Source organism: Sceloporus occidentalis, unplaced genomic scaffold (genome assembly GCF_023333645.1).
Source record: "Sceloporus occidentalis isolate IW3139 unplaced genomic scaffold, rSceOcc1.0.p SCAF_3, whole genome shotgun sequence".
Classification (NCBI taxonomy): domain Eukaryota; kingdom Metazoa; phylum Chordata; class Lepidosauria; order Squamata; family Phrynosomatidae; genus Sceloporus; species Sceloporus occidentalis.
The window spans coordinates 219,516,419-219,540,196 of NW_028316983.1; the positions used below are offsets into that span (position 1 = coordinate 219,516,419).

Sequence of the window (23,778 nt, forward strand, 5' to 3'; positions counted from 1 at the left end):
AGGGAGTCCCAGAAGAGTGGGAAGATGGAGGGAAGGTCAGCATTCAGCAGAGGTTCCTCTCAGGAGGCAGGCTGGCTGGTGTTCACAAGGGAGGAGAAGGCTGAGACAGTGCCCTTTTAAGGGGAAAGGCAGGCCCCACCTCTCTCTCTCTGCTGAGCTGGAGATGCTGCTGCTGCTACTTCCAGGGAGTCCCAGAAGAGTGGGAAGATGGAGGGAGGGTCAGCATTCAGCAGAGGTTCCTCTCAGGAGGCAGGTTGGCTGGTGTTCACAAGGGAGGAGAAGGCTGAGACAGTGCCCTTTTAAGGGGAAAGGCAGGCCCCACCTCTCTCTCTCTCTGCTGAGCTGGAGATGCTGCTGCTGCTACTTCCAGGGAGTCCCAGAAGAGTGGGAAGATGGAGGGAAGGTCAGCATTCAGCAGAGGTTCCTCTCAGGAGGCAGGTTGGCTGGTGTTTAATTTTTATTATTGCTTGTTTTTATTTTATTTCATTAATTTTTATTATTGCTTGTTTTATTTTATTACATTAATTTTTATTATGAAATATATACACCCCTGCCTTGTTTTTTATTTTTCCCCATTATTTTTTATTATTAAATATATGCAAGTGCATTTTCTGTGTATTTATGGCGCTTTGAATGCTAACAAGTCTGCCTTTCTTGGACAATTATAGTGATGATGATGATGATGATGATGATGATGATGATGATGATGATGATGATGGTGGTGGTATTGATATCAACAAGCCTCTGAGGCACGGCCAATGTAACTTGCTGTGATTTTTACAAACTCATGCGCAGTGAAGAAAAACCACAGTCCCTTGACCAAGTACGCACTTCTGAGAAGTACAGTTGAACCCGAGGGCAAGTACATTTCTGCCATCTGTCTAGGAATAATGTCAAAATGTCCTCCATTTTGATAATGCCTAAATAACATGCATTTATATTAACATTTTTAAAATACTCAATTTTTTGCGTGTTCTCCATTTTTAAAAAATGTGTCCTACATTTGAAAATGTTGCCCTACATTTGTCCTACATTTGTCCCGGTTTGGAGCTCCTGACTTATGGCAACCCTAGATGCAATGCTTAGTGATTATTTGCATAGCAAAACATGCCTCTTTATTAAAGCCTCTGGGGCCTAATTGATTTTATCAAAGTCTGTCCATGTGCTATGGATTTCAGACGTTTTCAATGGTTTAAACTGATCTTAATTGTCTTGTTTTAACTTGATAAATTGTTTGATACACTTTTAAATGATTTGTTGCTATTCTAAATTGTTGAAATTGGTCAAACTGATTTTATTGAAAGCTATCCTGAGATCGCGGGATAAAACTGTTTTAATGAAATAAATAAATCGTTGGTTAATAATAATAATAATAATAATAATAATAATGTGGACAATTTTTTTTACCTGCTGGCTATCCTTCTGGTAATAGATCTCAGCATACTTAACGACAGCTAGCATTCTTTTGCTGGTGTTATACTATTTAAATACTTGCATAAAGAGGAACCTAGCCTGGCATAGTGGTTTGAGTGTCAGACTACGACTCTAGAGACCAGGGTTCGATTCCCAGCTTAGCCATGAAATCCACTGGGTGACCGTGAGCAAGTCACACTCTCTCAGGAGGAGGTAATGGCAAACCTCTGTACAAACCTTGCCAAGAAAGTACCATGATTAGAGTTGCCATAAGTCAGAAACAACTTGAAGGCACATCACACACACACACACACACACACACAGAGAGAGAGAGGTAACCATTATCCCCTTAGGAAAATGGTTGCCCATTCTCATTTGGACACAATTCTGTCCACCCTCCCTGCAACTGACATAGCCACTGGAAAAATCCTGGAATGACTACTGGGGTAGCTACCCACTGCACTGCCTGCTCTCCCACTGTCTCTATCTGCTTAATTGTGCTGGTAGAGCTTTCCGCTCTGCTGTTGTTGAGCAGGATTTTAGGCTTTTTCCAATGCCTTACCAGCCTGGTAGAACCTGCCATAGTTTATCCTCTGGTGGCAGAGTCTTTGAGAACCCATGAAACACTCTGAAACACTCTGCTGTCTCACTGTGGTGAGACAGCAGAGTGTTTCAGAGTGTTTCATCTTTATTACCAGCACACACCAGCAGAGTGAGATTGACATAGGAGTGTACTGTCAGTTAGTAGAAGTCCCCATTAAAATAAATGGAACTTAAACCATTATTTATATATAATAGTTAACTTGTTCAAATGTTGATTTGTTCAACATGCTAGGGTGTTATATTTGGGCAAAAGGCAGGTATAATTGGGAGCCAGTGTGGCATAGTGGTTTGAGTGTTGGACTAGGACTCTGGAAGCCAGGGTTTGATCCCAGCTTGGCCATGAAACCCACTGGGTGACCTTGGGCAAATCAACTGGGCAATAGCAAATCACCTCTGAATATATGTTGCCAAGAAAACCCCATGATAGGATTGCTTAGGGTCACCATAAGTCAGAAAACACTTGAAGGCACACAATGACAAATAATTGTTAACAACACCACTGTGTTTATGTTTTGTCAGTTTGGAGGAACACATTCAAAGCTCCCATGATTCAGTTACATACTCTGGACTAGCATTTGGAATCATTCTATTGTAGTCTAGCAGCTATGAATGTGAGGAAAACTTATTGCTAGCTACTACTTCATTAGGTGAGAAAGATATTAGGCTTGCTGGGTCTACTCTACCATCTAATTAAAAATAATAATTGTAAGCCGCTCTGATAGCCTTTAGGGCTGAAGGGCGGGGTATAAATACCATAAATAAATAAAAATAAATACTTGGTTTTTCACCAGAGGTCCACCACCTTCAGCCTGATGCAAAACTGTTAGCCAGAAGATTGTACATAGGAACATTGAAAGCTGCCATATCAAGTCAGGCCATTGAACTGTCTTGCTCAGTATTGCTGACTCTGATAGGTTGTAATGGTTCTCCACGGTTTAAGACAGGATTTTTCCTAGCCCTCTCTGGAGATTCAAGTACTTACCAGGCCAGACCCTGCTTAGTTTCCAAAACTGGACTAGATTGGGTGTACTCATGCTGTTATGATGATGTTCATTTGGATGCTTTTCTAATAATCTGCTTATCCTGGGAATGATTGGTGTTCACATCAAAATTTTCTCTCTCTCTCTCTCTCTCTCTCACACACACACACACACACACGTGTCACCCTTCCCCCCCCCCACACACACACACACAAGCATATTCTTTTTTTCTCTCAAAGCTTTTCTTAATATCAGAAGCCTAAATTGGAAGGGGGAAATAGCTTTTTGTCACTATTATTAAACCATCTGGAATCAGTACAGCTTTGCTGATCTATTAGAAAGCATCCTGACACCTATCTGCATATCCAAATCTGCCTTCTTCCCACCTCTGGTCTACTGCAAAGTTTTTATTTATATGTGTTTGCTTTTTTGCCTTTTTTTTAAAGCTTCTGTGTTGTGTACTGTTGGAATTTAAGGAGAAAAGAATCACCACCCCGAGGCAGAAACTTTGGAGTAACAGTACAGTTCCTTTTATTAGCTCAATGAAAATTACATACATAACTCTTTGCATTGAAATACTGTACACAACTTCCTGTCCTTGATGGGTTTGTTTATAATTTCTCTAGCAGAGACGCTTTGATTATTTCTTAGCTGTGAGGCTCGGCATTTCAGTTGTAATGTGCAGTTTTTAAAGAAAGGAACCACATGAAGCATACAGGAGACTAAATGGCTGTGGAGCCCTCGTTTTGCCAAGCCTATTAAGTTTGCTGAGCTTGGCATTAGCTTTATGTTTACACTTTGGCTTGCATTTCTAGCAGCCTGATCCACAATCCATTTAAGCTGAGGTACGGGGGACTGGAGTTGAGTGACAGCCCAATCCTATGCATGTTGACCATGAAGCCTGAGCCACAAACACAACAAGGGCGTTTAGTGGGGCCCTTTCCACTATGGTACTCTGGTTGTGGAATTTGTACTGCTTTCTGCATGGGAAACTGCATCACTAAAAGGAAAAAAGGGACAAGGGAGAACAGAGGTTTGCATATCCTAACTTATAAATATAGTGTGCAAAGGGATCTTGTAGCACCTTTGAGACTAACTGAAAGAAAGACGCTAATAGCATGAGTATTTGTAGACATGAGTCTGCTTCCTCCAATGCATCCAGTCTGAAGGCTCATGCTACCAGTTTCTTTCAGTCAGTCTTAAAAAGTTGCTACAATACCCTTTGCACATTGGTTTTTCAGACTAACATTAGCTGTGCCTTTGAATATAAATACATCTGGCCTCTGGTATCCATGGATTCTTTAACCATGGATTCAACCATCCACAGCTTGAAAATATTCAAAAATATGTAAATTCCAAAAAGCAAGTCTTGATTTTGCCATTTTATATAAGGGACACCATTGTACTTCCATTGTATTTAATGGGACTTGAGCATCCACAGATTATGTTATTCATGGGTGGGGCCTGGAACTAAACCCCAGCAGATACCAAGGGTTCTAAGTTTAAAAACAACTCCTCACTGGATCTCCCTTGGAGATACTAGCAGGACTGGAGTGTTTCGAAAAAGGCTTGGCACACCTGGACCTACATTGGTGTGGCCCCAGTTGACTGCATTGAATACTTAGCCTCCCTAGATAAGGCAGGCAGCAAATGCTGGAAACTGTTGCCCAACTGCCCCATGAGAGATATCCTAGAAAGCTCATAGACTCTGCCCTGTTTCTGAATCCACACTACTCTTTGTGCCCCCCCCCCCAATTGGTTTTGGTTCTCCAGTTTTTACTGATACCCAGGGTCTTGACCTTCAGACTGATAATCAATCACCCACCTTCTCATTTCCCCAAGTGAACTACGACAGTGTTCAGTTCTGGGCATTTCATTTTAAGAAGAATATAGACAAGTTGAAGTGGATTCAGAGAAAAGGAACAAGGATGATAAGAGGCCTAGAGAACAAAACATATGAGTAAAGGTTGAGGAAGTTGAGCATGTTCAGCCTGGTGAAGAGAAGACTTAGGGTGACATGATTGCACTCTTTAAATATCTAAAGCGTTGTTACAGAGAGGAGGGAGCTGGTTTGTTCTCTGCTGCTCCAGAAGGTAGGACCAGGTCTAATGGTTTTAAGTTACAGATGGGTAGATTTTGATTGAATGTTCAAAGGAACTAATTGATGGTAAGAGTCATTTGGCACTGGGACCAATTACCTAAATTGATGGCAAGGTCTCTTTCTCTGGACATCTTCAAAAAGAGCCTTGACAGCTACTTACAGGGGCTATTGTAAGTGGAGTTCCTATGTTGAGCTGGGGGTTGGTCTCCAATTCTATTATTCTAATTACTGTACTTTAAATAGCAGTGCAGTACTTCTCACCATAGTGGACAGACTATGTCAGATGGCTTGTTCCTACTAGTCTGCTGTCTGACTACTAGCTGCACATGGGCCTTTTCATGGCCATCTGGGTCTTCCTGCTAATAGTGCCTTCTCTTTCAGCTGAATTTCATTTTAACAGTACTTCAGATAGAAAACTGACTTCTGTAAACTAGGACATATGGATTCCCTGCAGAAGGTCCCAGATTCAGTCACTAGCATTTCATACAAACCAAAACCTCAACATTTGGTGAGCTTCTGACAGAATGATCCCTTTTTGTATAAAGTAGCTTCATGCGTTCATATTATATATTACTTCTGTATAAAGTAGCTTCATGTGTTCATATTACATCTGTTTCAGAATAATAAACATATATATTATATAGGGAAGGGATGTGCAAGTTGTAGCATAGTATTTATTGCTTTTACTAGTGTATTGTAATTTAAAAGGAGTTGAGACTTTGGTAATGCATTACTGATAGAATAAGGGGGAGATTATAAAAAAAAGCTTTTTTTCTTTGTATCTTTTTGGATCAGGAATCTGACCTTCCAGGTCTGGGTTGGACAAAGGTGGTATGTGCTCCTTCACCCCACGTTTGTAGCCTTGAAGCCCTCACATCAACCCCTGAAAGCTAGCAAACCCCCATTTTAAAAAAGGGTTGGCATGATTTGGGGCAACCTGTTCTAAAACCACAGAGAAAGCCCTCCAAAGTATGCAAGATGCCTTGTACCCTATCAGCACCCTAGACTTTACACTCATCCCATTACCTCTGTTTTCCTTTGCAGTCTTTCTGAAAATTGTGACAACAAGTGATGAGATATCACTCCTTGTCACCATTTTGGAAGGGACTGTGAATAAAAATGAAGATATTTGAGCTTGCGATGGAGATGTGTGGTCTGTGTGGGGTGAAATTGGCTCCTTGTCCCTTCATAGTTGCCCATTTAGGCTTCAGATGCTAATGAATGACTTTCCCCATAGTTCACTATTGGCTAGGATTAGTAGGCCCTCCTATTGCAGACCTTGGCAACGTTAACTATGTGGTGGATTTTCTGGAAAAGGCCAGAATGGCATTCATTTGTAAACAGCTGAGTGACGCAGAGGGCCCTGTGGATCTTTAAGTGTAGTATATGAGAATTTTTTTCTGAGCAAGCCTTTATGAGAAGGATGGCAGTTTGCAAATAGAATGCACAGCTTGGGACAGGTCTTGAAGATGTATCTGGAGGATTGTGCCCAATCCAATGTTTGAAGTGTGGGCAGGTTAAGAACAAGAAGTGAGCGAGTTTCATTTCAAAGGAGGCAAAACTTAATACAGGCATACCTCAGTTACAAAGCCTCTGAGAAAGAAGCTCCTTTTTACAAACATTTTCATGCCCATCCATACTTTATTTTTGTCCTTGCCCTCTGTGTAACTGTATTTTTTTTTAGCAGCATCAACACTAGGAGTATGATGGAGGGCTGGAGAAACATGACTTTCAGTGTTGGGCTTTAGCAGTGCAGTATGTCTTTAGTAAACAATGCAATAAACCTTGAACCTGGAGAGTGGAATTCTACTCCAGCTGATCCTTCCTTAGCAGAATGTGTCTGCCTACAATAGGCACAGTAAACAGCAGCTACCTTTATAATCCCTTCTGTGTATGCATGAGCAGCAAAACCGAGAGAAAAGGGGAGAACAGGTAAGCCTATTTCACCAGCCATTCCTAGCATGTTAACAACGGCTACAAAATGAATATCATAGTGGAGGCTGGTGAAGGAATTTTGGAAGAAGCCTCCAAGTGGTTTCTAGAAGTTTTTTATTTAGGTACTTATTTAAGGCTTACCTGATGTGGGTATTTTATTTCACCTGTGCACATTATTAATTTTGGTTAAAAAAAAATTGGTGACAAATGCTAAACTGCTCTTTCTTGTGGTATTGCAACCCACCTCCCCTATACTTTTCATGTTATTGCTGCCCTGGTACCAAATTTTCTGTTAAAGAAGTAATGCTCAGGAACACATCTATTTTGCTAAGGTATAACTGTAATGCCCATTTGAAAAACATTTATAGGATCCATCTGAAAAGAAATAAGGTTGAATTCATTCATTCTGAGTCTTCCCCAATCCAATCATATAAATCAGATCTGCAGCAGGTAGTATCTGAGTGGATAATTCTGTGTTGGTGTACCTCTTGTGCAGGAAATGGCTGGGAAGTAAAACTTTTAATCTCAACCCAAGAATAATGGAGGATTTAAAAAAACTCTTTCTTTGTATTTGGGGTGAGGAGGCAGGAATGCTGCTTTCTCCAAATACTTTCTGCATTTGCAACTAAAATAGCTCATGGTGTATTGCCTCTGTAGTGGGGATTTCAAGATACCTACCACTTAAAATATCTCCCACCCACTACCATCTTCTTTTCCACATAATGCAGCACGGCACTGAAGGTAAAATCACCTGCCTTTTTGCTTTCAAACTCTATGTGATAAGTGTATTTTGAATAGAACAGTGAGGTAAATAGAAACAGCAAGTTTCAAATAACACAGTTACCTGCAATGGAATTAACAGCAGAGGATGTGAACAAGGGTGTCATGAAGTTTGATTTCAAAAGTAAGAAGGGTAGGAACAACAGCACTACTTCTTGGAAGCAAAAAATAAAATTTTCTAGTTACTTTTATAAGTTACTTTTGAATAGGGTTGCCTACAAAATGTAGGACAAAATTTAGACCAAAATATAGGACAATTGTAGTATAAAATTTAGACGAAACTGTAGGATATTTAAGAAAAATGGAGGACCTTAAATGTCCTACATTTTGGGCTAAATTTTATCCTACAATTGTCCTATATTTTGGTCTGAATTTTGTCCTACGTTTTGTCCCGGTTTATAGTAGAGAATTATGGCAAGCCTACTTTTGAAGGGCATTTTAGAGGCATTTTGAATAGAATTCTTCAAGCTTTGTACCATTCTCTTATCAATCTCAAGATTCCTCCTGCCCTCCACAGAATAACATACAACAGTGATGGCGAACCTATGGCACGCGTGCCAGAGGTGGCACTCAGAGCCCTCTCTGTGGGCACACACACCATCGTCCCAACACAGGCTTTACTAGAATTTGTCATTAGAAATCCAAAGGTACATGGCACTTTGCGATAAATAAGTGGGGTTTGGGTTGCAGTTTGGGCACTCGATAACATATGTGTTATCAGTTGTGCTAAAAAATAGTAAGTTTAAAACAAACACTTGCAGTGAGTTACAAATTACTTTTAAAAAGAAGTTCTGGATTTAAATGTGGTGAAGCATTCAATATAGCTCAGCAAGGCAGTGATGAGAATTGTGGCGTGGTTTCATACTAGTCTATGGCAATACTGTTCAAAGTGGTAGCCCTGAATGGGTACCAGTTTGCAAACCATTTCCTGCCAGTCTGCAGAGTTTCCAGGAAAGAAAGAAAGAAAGAAAGAAAGAATGAATCCTTCCCATGAATCTACATAAGGTGATGTATAGATGGTATTAAACCCCAAATATGCTGCTGAAAATGTCTCAGAATGTTTCAAGTCAATGTTGGGGTGTGTGAAGATAGGGATGACTCTTTTTTTCGTATGTCACGGACTTGTAAGGTGAAAAGATTTTTTTTCAGGTCCAAGATTTATCTGTTAATCCAAAAAGGGGGGGGGGGATAAAAAAATATTAAGGTAGATTTTATTACCAGCAGTATTTGTGTTGAGTATTCATGGGCAAAGAACTGGAGAGTAAATATGGATTACTTATTCAATATATGACAACAGCAGCAAGAATATTATTTGCTCGAACCTGGATACGGACAAAGGCACTGAAAATGGGAGAATGTATTGCTAAGGTGGTAGACAGTTATCTCAAATGGCCAATATAACATAGATTTTAAAGGATAATAATAATAATACGTTTTATTTATAGACCGCTATTCTGCAATGATCATAGCGGTGTACAGTAAAAATTGAATACAATACAAATACAAGGTGACAGTTAAAGGAGGGAGAAGTCTCGTCCTTCAGGCAGTCCCTGATTTTGCTGGGTCTGCCTGATCGCTCCCTCTGAGGCCAAGATGACAGTTACAATGAGCTAAGTGAAGATTTTCTGAAAGACTGGAAATCATTTATGGATTTTTAAAAGCAATAAGACATATATGATGCAATAATCTGTGGTTATGGCTTTTAGTAATTTTAGTAGGATTATTTAGCTGGATCATTACAGTATTTGTGATTTTCTTTCCTCTTTAATTTTTCTTTTCATTACATTCAGGCTGGGGGGGGGGTGCAGAGTCCTACTGGGTTTTAGTTACATGTCTTTTTTTCTTTTTTCTTCTTTCTCTCTTTTTATTTTCTGAATGCATATTGCTTTTATTGTAAACTAGAATGTTTGTGTTAAAATTAATAAAAAACATTTTAAAACAGAAACAAAAGAAACAATTCTAGCCAATGGGCAAAAAATAGGGTACTGGTTCCTGGCTTATTAGGGATACAAATTGCCAGTCCCACACATCAGAAACCTGAGAAGCAGTGTTGTTGCTGGCACTTGTATCAGAATAGCAAGCATTTCCTCTTTCTATTTTTCAGAAAAACAAATAGTTTGTTATGCTTCTATTTGCTAGTGTGTCTCTACCAGCAGTTTGTGCTAGTTGTTAAAGTCTTGGCAAACATTCGCATTACATACTCACCTCTCCACCCACCTGAGTGTATATCAAGGTAGCATTTGGCCACCTTTGCAACAGTTGTGCGATCCCCATAACACCAGTGAAACTGTAACACCAACCTAATTGTCTTTTCCCTGGCTCTGTTCAGGAAACTCATTATAGAAATGTTGCTTTGTTGAATCCCTTTGAGTCGGCTTTGCTTCAAAAGTCAAACCAGATATAATATTGCTTCTGTCAATTTCACTTGCTGTATCCCAGTTGGCTATTTCAAGGGAGGTGACAAGTTTAAGCGATTAAACTGCCTGTAGGTTAAGAAGCAGGCCATAGTCTATTGTTTTGTTAATAACTGGTAATACATAAATTTACCTCTGAAGCTGTTATTTCTAACCCACTAAAAGGAAACATTTGATCTGCATTCTGGGCACAGTCTTCAAATCGAGCCATTCAGCAAAGCCCTGACCTACTTCTGCTGAGAAAGTGTGCAAGTCGGCCTTGTCCTGCTAATTTGTTGGGAAAGGGTTTTGAGGTAAATACTTCATGGCTTATATGCTCACGCGCAGCGAAACTTCGCTGTAGAGCACTTGCATAGGCAGCAGCCCCCTTGCTAGGCAAGCGTTAAATACAGCATGAAGCTTAACAGAACTGACCTGCAATTAAGCAGTGGCAGTCCCTCATTTTGCGCTCTGCAGTTGTCAATTAGCTTTTATTATGAGAGATTTGTTTGCAGGAGGCTTTTGTGAATGAAGGCTGTGCCCAAATGTCTTGCTCAGTACCTGAATAAAAAGGAAGTATTTTTTATTTTAAAATTCCACTCTAGAAATTTTTTTCTGTCTCTGTTGCCTTCTCGTTCTCTCTCCTTCTCCTCGTCCTGAGAGATGTGTCTTCTCCACATATGTGAACTAACATATTAAAAGCATCTTTGCTTCTGCTTCCCCTTGGCAAAATGGGTTTCCTGGATATGCATGTGCTTCTCAAAGTGGTTTGGGAGGAGTGAGTTGCCCCTGGGGACAGAACTGTGGAGCTTGATAGAGAAAAGCTGTGTAAGTATGTATTTGGTGTGTGTATGTTTTTTTAAAAGTAGAAATAGGGTGTGTTCTCGGGATGCACATGTGCGTTTGGCAGCTTTGGGTTGTGCTGAGGTACAGGTAGAAGACTCATAAGGGAGTGGCAGGAGACATCTAAGTAAAGTGAGCCTTCAGCCAGATGCGCATGTGCATCCCGAGAATCACCTATTTCTACATTTGCTGTGCTCTGGAGACAGGGAGGAACAAGGCTTAACTCCCACAACTCTCAGTGCACCCCCAGGGAGCCACTGTGGTATCCTGGGGATTGTCTACACTATTTAAGTACTCCTCATTCTCTTTGAATAGAATGCAATCCTCCATGTTCAATTTGGAGGAATTTGGCTTTTTGCAGATGGAGTAACTCCATAAATTCTGCAGAAAAAGGAATGGAGATTTTCATTGGAGGATGCGCATTATCAAACGTGTGGTCCTCTGTCCGCTTTGCATGGCTGCACATTTTGGGCAGAGGGGAGGGCAAATAGATGCGAATTTGCACAAGAAAGTAAAGACAAGCATCGAGGTGAGTATGTGAACATCCGTAGCAGTTCACATAATACACTTATATGTAGACTAGCCCTTGGTTAGAATGCTAGACTTCAGAAGTTCAGATTTACTCTCCACTGAAAAGGATTGCCTTTGGACCAGTAGTAATACTCATACAGATCGAGATGTTGGGAAGATACAGGATAGAGGAAGAGTAGGAATGGAAAGAATATTGAACAATATTTTTTAAAAATGTGTTTCTCAACATACAAGGAGAATGCTGGACTGACAGGAATCTTTGCAGTTTGGGATTTATTCTATGTAAAATTTGCACATTCTTATTTGCATAGAAAACCATATTTACTGTGTGGTAATTAGCATTTTCTGCAATGAAAATCAATGAAAATGCTTTTTCCTGCAATGAAAATGCTGTTTTCCATGGGAAAAATAATCTGAGATTATCTAAAGTGGGTATGGGTATATTGTGATAGTTCAGATTAATTTATTTATGTATTGGATTATGGCTTTTAGCATTCCATGCCATTGGCTACACAGGCTAGGGATGCCAGTAGTTATAGTTAAATAACAACCTGGAGGGCTACAGAGTTCCCATCTACAGTGTCAAGCAGTGCTTTGAGATGATAGGAGTGTTTACTGTATATAGGAAATGCTCATTAATCAGGCCAGAGCTGTGAGAGGCTGCCAGGCCATAAATAATCCAGTAACTCCCTCAGGAGGTCCTTGCTGACAACAGACGGCACTCCACTCGTCTTTTGATTCCTCCTTCGTGTTTCTGAAGAATCTTGGACCTTGCATCATAAACTGACTGTGCTATTGGATGAATGCTCCCTTGAACTGATGCCTTGGCTTTCTTGCTGTACCCTACTGATTTGGATTGCCTGACCTCTGAGAACTATAACTGGCCTAGTAAACTTCTGTACATGACTGAGTCTGCTACTATCTTATCAACGGGCTTTGCTTAGTACATTGCTCCTGGCTGGCCTCCAAGACAGGACAGTGACCTTATCGTAAGATATTTGTGGCAAGATTTATTCAGAGGCAGTTTGCTAATGTCTTTTTCTAAGGCTGAGAGTGTGTGACTTGTGGACTTGTGGGTTTCCATGGTTAAATGGGAAGTCAAACCCTGCTCTACTAGAGTCATAGTCCAGCACTCAGAGCATCCCAGTGTTTCATTAATTTTTTTTAAAAAAGCATTGTCTTAAAAGGCAATATGAAACCAATGACCCCCCAAGCCTTCAGTAATATATTCTTAATGAGCATTTTACCAGGGAGGAATGGCACCCTTATACATCAGTTGAAACTTGCAAAGGGCTTTTCAAGGTGGTTCTGATGTAAGAGTAAGCCTTCTGCAACAAACCCTTGAAGCTGTAAAGACCTGAATGGTATAATAGCTGGAATTCTATAGCTCTATAGCTCAAGAGACTTGAGCTACAGATTCTTTACTGAGAAGAATCTGCATCCGTACTGCACTATTAATGCAGCTTGACACTGCTTTAACTGCCATGGCTCAATGCTATGGAGGTTTGTTGTTTTGTGAGATATTTAGTCTTCTGTGTCAGAAAGCTCTGATGCAACAACAAACTACAAATCCCAGAATTCTATAGGGTGGAGCCATGAGAGTTAAAACAGCATCAAACTACATTAATTCTTCAGTGTGACATCAACCTAGGACTCCAACATCCTTTACCTTCTGTCAGTCCTTTGCCAATTAACTACCTCTTCCAAGGTATATTTAGGTTGTGCTAAATAATGTTGAGGCATCCTGTCACTGTATGAATAGAGAAAGGCCATACACAACTGCTGCATATTGTGTACAGTAGAACAAACCGGGGGGGGGGGGGGGGGGCTACACATTCCTGGCATTTGCTGAGTCAGACACACCAGTCGCAGGCACATAATGTGTCTGGAACATACAGTCCAACCAACTCAGGCCTACTGCCAAGCTGTCTCGCTGGGCAAGAGAGAAGTGAGACTCCATGGCACAACTCTTGACAGATTATGTACAGATGGGCAGCTGCTGTCTGAGAGCTTGCTCATGCACACCCTGCATCACGAGCAGTTTATTAAGTCTCTGGACCCACCAGAAAGCACTGATACTTGCCTTTAGATAGTCTTCCATCCAAGAAAGAAATCAGAGCAAATAAAAGGTTAAAATAGGAGAGCTGATTTACACACACACACACACACACACATTCTGATATTCTCTTAAAAATCCTAACTTTCTTTTTAAACATTCCAGTGGTTCAAAGCAAAAACTGGGCAAAACTGTCAAATTACCATCAGTTAAGACCCAAGTTTTAGGACAAACCTTTTTCCTTCCTTCCTTCCTTCCTTCCTTCCTTCCTTCCTTCCTTCCTTCCTTCTTTGTAATTTCCTGTTTCCTGCCTGCTGCTCAAATCCAGTTATAGAAATCTGCATGCATATTACTTGTTGGATCAGCAAGTAATATGCACTAGACAAAAACCTGAGGGCCAGGTTACATAGACATGTTTCATGCAGTACTCTCCAGACTGATTTATTCATGCGTTCCTATTCAGTCTCTCTCTTAAATAAAGCAGCTGGTTGTACAGAGAGAGGAGGAGAATCAGATCAGGATTAGAGTATGGGGAAGAAGGGGCTTTAAGCGTTTTGTCATCACCATTCTCCTGATAGAAAACAAGCCTCACATGCATGCATTTGATGTTTGGAACTAAGGGAAAACTCCCATTGATCAGTTTGTCCCCCAGTGCTCTATCTCTCTATGTGCAATAAGGGCAAGTCTATATTGGCCAAAATACTACAAGGTATCCCTGAAATATTTTTGTTCCAAAGCTTCATTTATATACCAAACAGTTTCATTTACAGTGGACCCTCCCCTTACGTGGGGATCCATTCCGGATCCCTCCGTGTAAGGGTAAATCAGCATATGCTGGAGCCCCATTAGAACTAATGGGGCTTGTGTCTCTGGTGTGCAGTGGTGCAACGGCATGCACACGCCATGGGTGTACGCCCCATTAGTTCTTCCGGGGCATGTGAGGGGCTCTTCCAGCACGGCTTTCAGCATATGCTGAAAGTAACATATAGTGTGCCCACGTAAAATGCAGGCACACTGTATATACTGCTTAGGTACTCAATCTGGGTACTCATTTTAGCGACCTCGGAAGGATGCAAGCCTGAGTCAAGCTTGAGTCCTTTTGCTGGTATTGAACTCACAACCTTATGGTTTTGAGTGAGTGACTGCAGTAAAGGCATTTAACCACTGCGCCACCAAAGCTGGCCCAAATTCCCCCCATTTCTGGTGCATTCTGGAGCGACACTAGGCAGTTGTATACACAGTGTCCTGCTGTGCTGCCCACCACTACTGCGAATTGCTCCCTTTGAGGTCAAAAATGATATGCCCAGCATCAATCACCTGGCTAGGCACTTTGTTTAGACCTCAGAGAAACAACTTGTGATGATGGTAGAGGTGCCAAGTGGCACAGCAAGACACTGTGTAAACAGCTGCCTAGTGTTGCTCTGGAGTGCTCCAGATGTTCTGGGAAGATCTGGAACAAACGGTATTTTTTTAAAAAGCAGATTAAGGGAGGGATGGTCCAAATTCACTGTGGGACTGCCCTTCTCACATGTAGACAGTTTGCAGTCGAATTGGAACGTGGTGATAAGAGGATGGAGAGAAATCACGGGAAATGGTCTGTGTAGACATGCCCTAAATTACTTCCCATTTTCCGTCCACTCTAGCTAGATATATGTAAATAATGTTTAAAAGTACAACAAGAACTGGTGTTTGAGGTTTTTGGCACTAGTGTCATGTTTGTTATTTCTGTTAAAAAAATCTGGTACCTAGGATTTTTCAGCCAAGTCTATTATATATTTATTTTTCTTAGAAGTACACCCTCAAGCATCACAAACTTTTATCCTTCTGAACTTGACCTGGTATTGCTGTCTCCATATTTTTGTTTCTTTGGCTGTCTTTTCCACACTTTCAAAAGAACTATGTGATGGGTTATGTAAGGGCAGTGTCTAGTCTGCAAATAACTGTGCTGTCTAGATTTGTCATGGGTTCCCAGAGGAGTTGCCAGGCTTGGAATTTGGAAAGGGTGCTGGCAGCAAGTTCCTGTTGTTTCCTGAGCTGTGAAATGACAGGTATGTGCTGTGTCTCCTTACACTGCATTATTCTCACAGCATGCCAGAGTCATGTCAAATCATCCATGGCTACTCTGCAAGCTGCATAGGTGGGGGCTGTTTTCCTGTAGCTCCCTTTTCCTTCATGGAATTCATTACCATTCAGGATATAGGGCAGAATGGTTGGCTTTATTGTAAACTTGCATGGGAGCTATTGGGGCTGAAAGTTGGTCTATAAATATAGTAAATAAATAACCTGAAGTTCTTTCATTTGGAACACTATTTCCCTTTTGGTTCACTCACTGTGACTTGGGACAACTTCATCTTCAGTTTTGTCTAAGGCCCTGGTACACACTGGTCTAAAGTGGCATGCCACTGGGGGTCCTAGGGTTAGGGAGCGCGCGGCAACCGCATGCTCCCTAACCCTAGTATGTATGGACGTTGTTATCATGGCAGCATCCTCTCCACATGGGTGCCGTCATGATGATGCCACAGATGCCACACAGCATCTGCATGTCGCTGCATGTTGTGTATGTCACGAGTGTGCCAGTGGCGCACTTGTCACATATGCAACGCGACAAAAAAAAAACCCAGGAAGAACTGAGTTCTTTTTACTCCGGAGGGTCGCCACACAGTTTGGCTGCTGTGGTGTCCCTCCAGAGGGAATCAGGCCACCCTTTTTCACAGGTATGTACCAGACCTTAGTCTGCATCTGTATTGCAGAAATAATCCAGTTTGACACGACTTCAACTGCCATGGCTCAGTGCTATGGACTTTGTTGTAGCACCCGAGCTTTCTGACAGAGAAGGCTAAATGTCTCACAAAACTACAATTCCCAGAATTCCATAGCACTGAGCCATGGAAGTTAAAGTGGTGTCAAGATGGATTATTTTGGCAGTGTAGATGCAAACTGAGGGTAATTAAAATGAATCACAATATCTGCCGAGGCAATCCTTGGTCTAGCTGTTGATACAGTGGATTATTTTTTTAATAATGATCTTGTTGTTAAGGAGTCCCCCAATGCACAGATAGATTAGAAGCAGAGTGTCATTGTAAAAAAAAATTAATAATGGATTGGCAAAGAATAATGTTGTACACTTAGTGATGTGAAACAATTGCTTATTGTCATTTGTTGCAAGCTTGTATGTACTGTAGATATCACGAACGTCATCAGTGTTAATTAAAACACAGTGAAAACATAACCTGTGTTTTCAGCTGCACCTTTATATCAGATGGACAATGGGGGCCAGTTTTCACCCCCACAGCGAGCCTTACTGCCAAAACAAAAACAAAAAAAGCCCCATAATCTAAACCAGAAGTGACTGGAAGTCTACTTCTGGTTTGTATTTCTAGGATTTGGAGGCAATTTTCAGCTGCTTTGGAGTAGAGTGGAATTTTTGAAGGGATAAATTGTTCTTTCAGGAGCAGTAATTTACTGTTTTGGAGTGCTTCCTCCTCTTTAATTTTTTTAAAAATTAAAATGCACCAAAATAGGTTGGGTGCTGTCAAGGAGGTGAGGGGAGAATACAAAAAGAGGGTGGGGTGACTGCCAATAGCCTTTGGGGATCCTTCTCTCTTTCTGATTTAAAGCAGCCTAGCAAGAGTTTCCACTGCAAAATGAAGTCCAGACTGTCCCTGGCTCTTGGCCAGAGAACCAGCAGCTGTTATGATTTTGTTCTCCTTTGCTCTCCTTCTCTCACAAAGAACACTCTGCAGCCAACAGTGGACACAAGCCCTGTAAGAGGAAGGGCAATCTCAGAGGCAAAAGACCTAAGAGTTTTGGGAAACTTCATTTTTTCACCGGGTCTGAAAATCCACAATTCTTATCTGTCCTTTGACCTATCTGGTTGTGTAGTGGTGGTGGTCATGGGGATACAGTGGGCCCTTGGTATACAACTGGGGTTTGGTTCCAAGACTCCGTGGATACCAAAATCTGTGGATGCTCAAGTCTCATCAAATACAGTGGCATAGTAAAATGGCATCCCTTATATAAAATGGCAAAATCAGGGCTTGCTTTTTGGAATGCATGTATTTTTAAAATATTTTCAAGCCATGGCTGTTTGGACCAGTGGATAAGGAGTCCATGAATATGGAGGGCCAGCTGTACTTATGAAATAACTTTGGAGTATACCTGTTTTCATTCTTCTCTTCCTCTGCATATCCTTGAAGACAGTAATTACTATCCATGTGGACTGCTGAGTTTCCCAGAGAGAGAGAGAGAGAGAGAGAGAGAGCATGCACAAGTGAGCATGTGTCTGGATTCCTTGTTTTTTGGGGGGTATTTTTGGCTTTCAAATAATTGTACATTAAACTTGGTTGTTTTTATTGGCCTTTGTAATTAGAAATTACAGGTTGGGTGAAGTGAGCACTTCTGAGAAGCAGAAGTGACACTTGCCATTTCAAATAATTGCATTATTTAAGCAGAAAATGAAAAGGCATAAATATTTATGTGTGTTGCAACTACCTTGGAGATGCACTGCTGCTTGTCTACTGTGTGTGGCTTCCCACTCTGTTTATTTAGGGAGGCATGTAAGCCAACAATAAGCATCCTCATTGCCAAAGATTGCTGGGCACCCAGCCTGAAGACAGTGAAAGCAACACAAGAGCCTTTTAATGGCTGCAAGTGGTTATCTCAAGCTCTTCTAGTGGGGTAGGAGAGGGAGGTGTGCATAATCCTGATTAATACGGTTTGTATACAGTAGGTCACTACTTTGGGGAGCTTTGCTCGGCCTGCTTGCTGGGAGTTGAGCTTCTCTTGGGAGATGTTAACCTCCTCCTTAGTAGAAAAGGAGAAAGAACAAAGAGATCAAAGAGAAGAACATTTGAAATAGATTTTGTTTTCTATTTTGTTTTATTTTTAACTCTCCTTTTGAAAGTCTTGTGCGCAGGAAGTCACAGCAGCAAAAGCACTCTGTATGTTGACAGTTCAGAAGGCAGTATGTTCCTTCGCATATCAACAAAAGAGGAACAGGTGTCTTTGGAGACCTCTTTGCTACTTTTGTTCTAAATGAACTGATGGATGAAATGTTTTCAGATAGCCAGGGGTTGTCTCTTTGCTTTCTTTTACTTACCTCAAGTAGAATCTGTGTCCTTCCCACAAAGCACTAGGGGATGAAATATCAGAAGAATAATGTGGTGACTTAATATGTCAGGGGTATAGGATTGGGTGGTTGTTTTTTGGCAACATGGCCATTTACCAGATATGATAAACAAGCCAGCTTTTCTTATTGCTGTTTTGTCCAACAAAATTGTTCAGACGTAGAATCATAGAATCGTAGAATTGGAAGAGACCACAAGGGCCATCCAGTCCAGCCCCCTGCCATGCAGGAACTTGTACCACCAGTTCTTATGTAGCCAAAGTGATGCCACCCATTTGTAAGAAGCCCCAGAACCTCTGAAGTACAAAAACCCTATAGAAAACATACCCAAGCATATCAGTTGACACACAATACTGAATCACTGTTGGGGAGGCACAGAGAACTGTGAAAGAAAAAATAATGTAGTTGAAATCCTGAATAGCAAGATTGCATACTGAAGTATTTTGTTGTAGATCCCACTTAAATGGAGCTAGAATACTGTGATTGTCTGGGCAATCATGAAATTCTTTGGAGTCATTCAATGAACTAATGGAATTTTAGGAATTACAGTGGGCCCTTGGTATCCACAAGGTTTGGTTCCAGGACCCCTCCCTGTGTCTATACCAAAATCAGTGGGATTTAATGCTCAACTCCCATCAAATACAATGGCATAGTAAAGTGGTGTCCCTTATGTAACATGGCAGCTCAGCCTTCTGTATGCATGGATTCAACCATCCACACCAAGAAAATTCAAAAAAATATAAATTCCAAAAAGCAAACCTTGATCTTGCCATTTTTTTTTATAAGGGATGCCATTTTACTACCCAATTGTCTATAATGGGACTTGAGCATCCATGAATATTGGTATCCGCAGGGGTGGGTGTGGGTGGGTCTAAAACGTGAAACAAGTTGCAGTGATAAAATGGCATGTTTAATAGTTCTGCCATATGTAGTAAAAGGAGGAAATTTGAAACTTGAGATTTTGGTGCTAAGTGCCCACCTGCGTTTACAGCCATACTGATTTTATTTTTAAAAAGTAATTCGGCACACTCAGGTTGAGCAGTATGTTTTCAAATCCTACTGAGAACATATTTTAAATATTCCCACAATCAAGGTCACTCAGTCATTGCAAACATTAAGAAACAAAATGTAAATAATAACATAAACAGCAAGTCTCTTCTTGCCGAATGAAGTAAGGGAATTTTCTGGTGACAAAATAACGTTAATGCAAACGTGAATGGATTCTAAATGATACTTGACCTTTTTAAACCTTATATCAGGCTGACTGTTACATTATATGATTGAACAAGCTAGTTTACTATAAACACTCAGCTGTTTAAAATAAATATTCAGAAGGTATAGTTACTGGTTAAAGGACAGCATGGTGTGCTTTGACTGTTGGACTATGACTCTGGAGACGAAGGTTCGAATCCCCACTTGGTCATGGAAACCCACTGGAAGACCTTGGGCAAGTCACATTCTCTTGTGACTTCCTCAGCCTCAGAGGAAGGCAAGGGCAAAACCCCGCTCTGTACAGATCCTACTAAGAAAATGCCATCATAGATTGGTCTTAGGGTTGCCACGACTTGAAGACACACAACAACAAACATCTACAGCAAAGATTTACTTTGGGATGGATTTGTCAATTCTGATTTCTCATTTTTATCACCCTGAGGTAAATCCATCTCATTTCTGCATGAATTTGTGACTTTTTTTAAAAAAAGGTATCTACCTGAACGTGTGTGTGTGTGTCTGTTGTATGAAAAATTTCTAATCATACACATCTTGATATGCTAGTTTACCAAATATTTGAATTACTGTGCACTTGCTTTGTTCATAGAACTGAAATGCACATATTCCTAGGAAGAAAGTGCAAAGGCAGGCAGGCTTACTGCTGAACATAACTTGGAAAATATGAACTGATTGTTTGTTGTGAAATATGAATTAAGAAAATACTCCATCCCTACCTTCAGTTGCATCTCTTCAAACTATAGATGGAGTTCCAAGTATTACATTTGCTGATGCACAACAAGCACATTGCAGTGGGATGTCATATATGCACATTTAAATACCAATATACATGAGAAGATATGGTGCTAGTTCAGATGGCTCTTTGTACATATGCACTCATGGTTGGCTCTTTTGGTCCTGGAAGTTGCAGTATGGTATTGCATCCTTGTTGCTATGGAGTAAGGATAAGAGGCGCGCGCGCGCACACACACACACACACACACACGTGTTGTTGTTGTATGCCTTCAAGTCATTTCCAAATTATGGCAACTCTAAGGCAAATCTATCATGGGGTTTTCTTGACAAGTTCAGAGAGCATTTGCTATTGCCATCCTCTGACACTGACAGCATGTGATTTGCCCAAGCTGAACCAGTGGGTTTACTTGACTAAATCAGGATTTGAATCCTAGTCTCCAGAGTCCTGGTCCAATGTTCAAACCACTACACCATGCTGACTATATATTTTTGTTGTTAACCATCCTCAAGTCAATTTTGACCCATTGCAACCCTGTGGATGAGACATCTCCAAGGCTACCTGCCCTCTACTGCTCTGCTTAGTTCCTGTGAACTCATACCTATGACCTCCTTAATAGAGTCCATCCATATAGCATGCAGCCTTCCTCTCTTTCTACTTCCCTCCACTTTTCCCAGCATTATTGTTTTTTCCAATGAGTTATGTCTTCTCGTGATGTGTCCAAAGTATGACAGCTTCAGTTTTGTCATCTTGGCTTCCAGGGAGATTTCTGGCTTGTTCTTCTCTAGGACCCACTTGTTTGTCTTTTTGGCTGTCCATAGGATCCTCAGCACTCTTCTCCAGCATCACATCTCAGATGAATTGATTTTCTTTCTATTTTCTTTCTTAACTGTTCAGCTGTCACATCCATACATGGTAATAAGGAATACAATGACTTGTATGATTCTAATGTTTATGCTGAGTTGTACATCTTTGTATTTTAGACTCTTCTAGTTCTTTCATAGCCGCCCTTCCCATGCTTAATCTTTTGATTTCCTGGCTTCAGCCCCCATTCTTATCAGTGTTTGATCCCAGGCATGAGAATTCTTTTACTATTTCTATTTCCTCATTGTCTAGATCAGGGGTAGGCAACTTTTTTGAGCCGGGGGCCGGGTTGCTGTCCCTCAGACAACTGGGGGGCCGAAGTCAAAAAATAAATAATTAATTTTCTTTTTTAAAAAATTAAATAAATAAATAAACCGGGACCAATGTAGGACAAAATTTTCAAATGGAGGACACTTTTTAAAAAAATAATGGAGGACACGCAAAAAATTTGCTGATTTTTTTAAAAATGTTAATATAAATGCATGTTTCTGAGGCTTCTATAGACAATTGTCCCCCTTGCCCGCCGCTTGCCCCCCCTTGCCCGCCTCCTCCTGATAAGCCAAAGGCCCCACACCCTCACGCGAGGCCAAAGGCTCCGGCGGCAATCGGCGGCAGGACCGGGCTGGGGCCGGTCCCAAGGCCTTGCTGGGCCGCATCTGGCCCGCGGGCCGTAGGTTGCCTACCACTAGTCTAGATTCAATTTGCATAAATTCTTTTTGTAAATTTTTGTTTTCTTTATGTTCAGCAGTAAGTTTGCCTGCCTTTGCACTTTCTTCCTTGATGTTTTTAGTAGTTATTTCATGTCTCTGTAGTTTTCTGCTAGTATTATGGTGACTATATCCTGCCTTTCTCCCAATATAGAACCCAAGATAGCTTCCTTTTTACTTCATTGGTGGTTTCTGCTAGGAGTCATTGTGCATATTGAGCTGCATATTTTAATTTGAACACTTGTTGGCATGAAAATGTGTGCTACGTGGAATTGCTAAGCTAGGAATATCCCAGGCCCAGAGATTTCAGGTCCAAAACCTAAGTCGAAGGGTGGGTTCTTCTGATGTCATTAAACATGATAGATCAAGCATCAACTGCAGTTGCTCAGAGCATGTAGTTGTTGGGATGAAAATGTGATTCACGCTTGAGCAGATTTGAAAATATATTTTTAAAAATTTGGTAATAAAGTTTTCCAAGTTGTGTGTTGAACAGAAACCTACACACATGTTTGCAGGCAGTGCTTTTAAGAACACCTAGGAGTTCTAATCCAACTACAGAAGGTTTTCCCTATACAGTACTCCTTAGTGCAGTAAACAGTCTACAGCAATTGCTCCAAAGCAGCTTGCAGCAACATGGAGCCAAGAATATACAGATGTTTGTAACTTTCAAGGCAATGCTCTCATTATAAGATTTCTCTCTTCCTCTGAGGACTAGAGAAAAGTGCTAAACAGATTTGGGAATCCTAGAGCTGGCATTGTAGGGTGAGAGAAGTATAGGACTGTGAGTTACAAATTTAGAGAAGACATTTCGATATTTCTGGAGAGTTGCGATGTGTGGAATGTAATAGCTCATGCATCAATGACTTTGAAATGTTTCCAGGTGCACAACTGGTTATAATTTCCCCCGAATCACCTACTGGGACAAAAAACAGGAGTGGAAGAAAGCATAATAAGCAGGCAAGAAATATGAAAACACTATGCATTTTTGTTCTTATATATCTGCATTTTTATCAGTATATACTGTATAGTATACTGTCCACATTTTAAAATTGCTAGCATTCTGGCTGCAAGGTCTGTTTTGCATTTGCAGGGTAGATAAATGGATCTCTAGTTCATTGTAGGATACAACTTTGATTTAAAATTTTATCATGCTTTTTTTTTTTTTTAGTAAGCATGCTTTATTAAAATACCACCCAAAGTCCTTATAGGCATGGCTAAAACCACCTGTGCTAGATGAACTCCAGCCGCTTTGAAGTCAACCCAAGGAAAAAGAACTTATGCTCAAGGGTTTGTTTGTGTGTGGGAAAGAATGGGTTGAGCATGTGGCTTCAACTCAGAAGTGAACAAATGTGGCCTCTTTGGTCCATTTGCATGCCAAATGCTGAAATCTTGCATAAGTTACCACAAATATATATTCCCCAGGCTTTTAAAGAGCCTTCCCAGTTTGCTGGAAAAAAATTGTCCCTAGAATTGGGGTTTCTTCT

The 23,778-nt window shown here is 40.8% G+C and overlaps 1 protein-coding gene across 2 annotated transcripts in view; it reads left to right on the forward strand.

The window, feature by feature from the left end:
- SDC2 (syndecan 2) overlaps positions 1–23,778 on the forward strand; it is a 95,691-nt gene that overhangs the window by 20,039 nt on the left and 51,874 nt on the right. Inside the window, exon 1 of one of the 2 annotated variants that reach the window (XM_089517683.1) lies at positions 691–823. The exons of the other annotated variant lie outside the window; for it this stretch is intronic. Coding sequence (XP_089373809.1) covers positions 788–823 — 36 coding nt within the window. The 5' untranslated portion in view covers positions 691–787. Of the gene's footprint in view, positions 1–690; positions 824–23,778 lie in introns of those variants that run through there. 2 annotated transcript variants of the gene reach the window in all.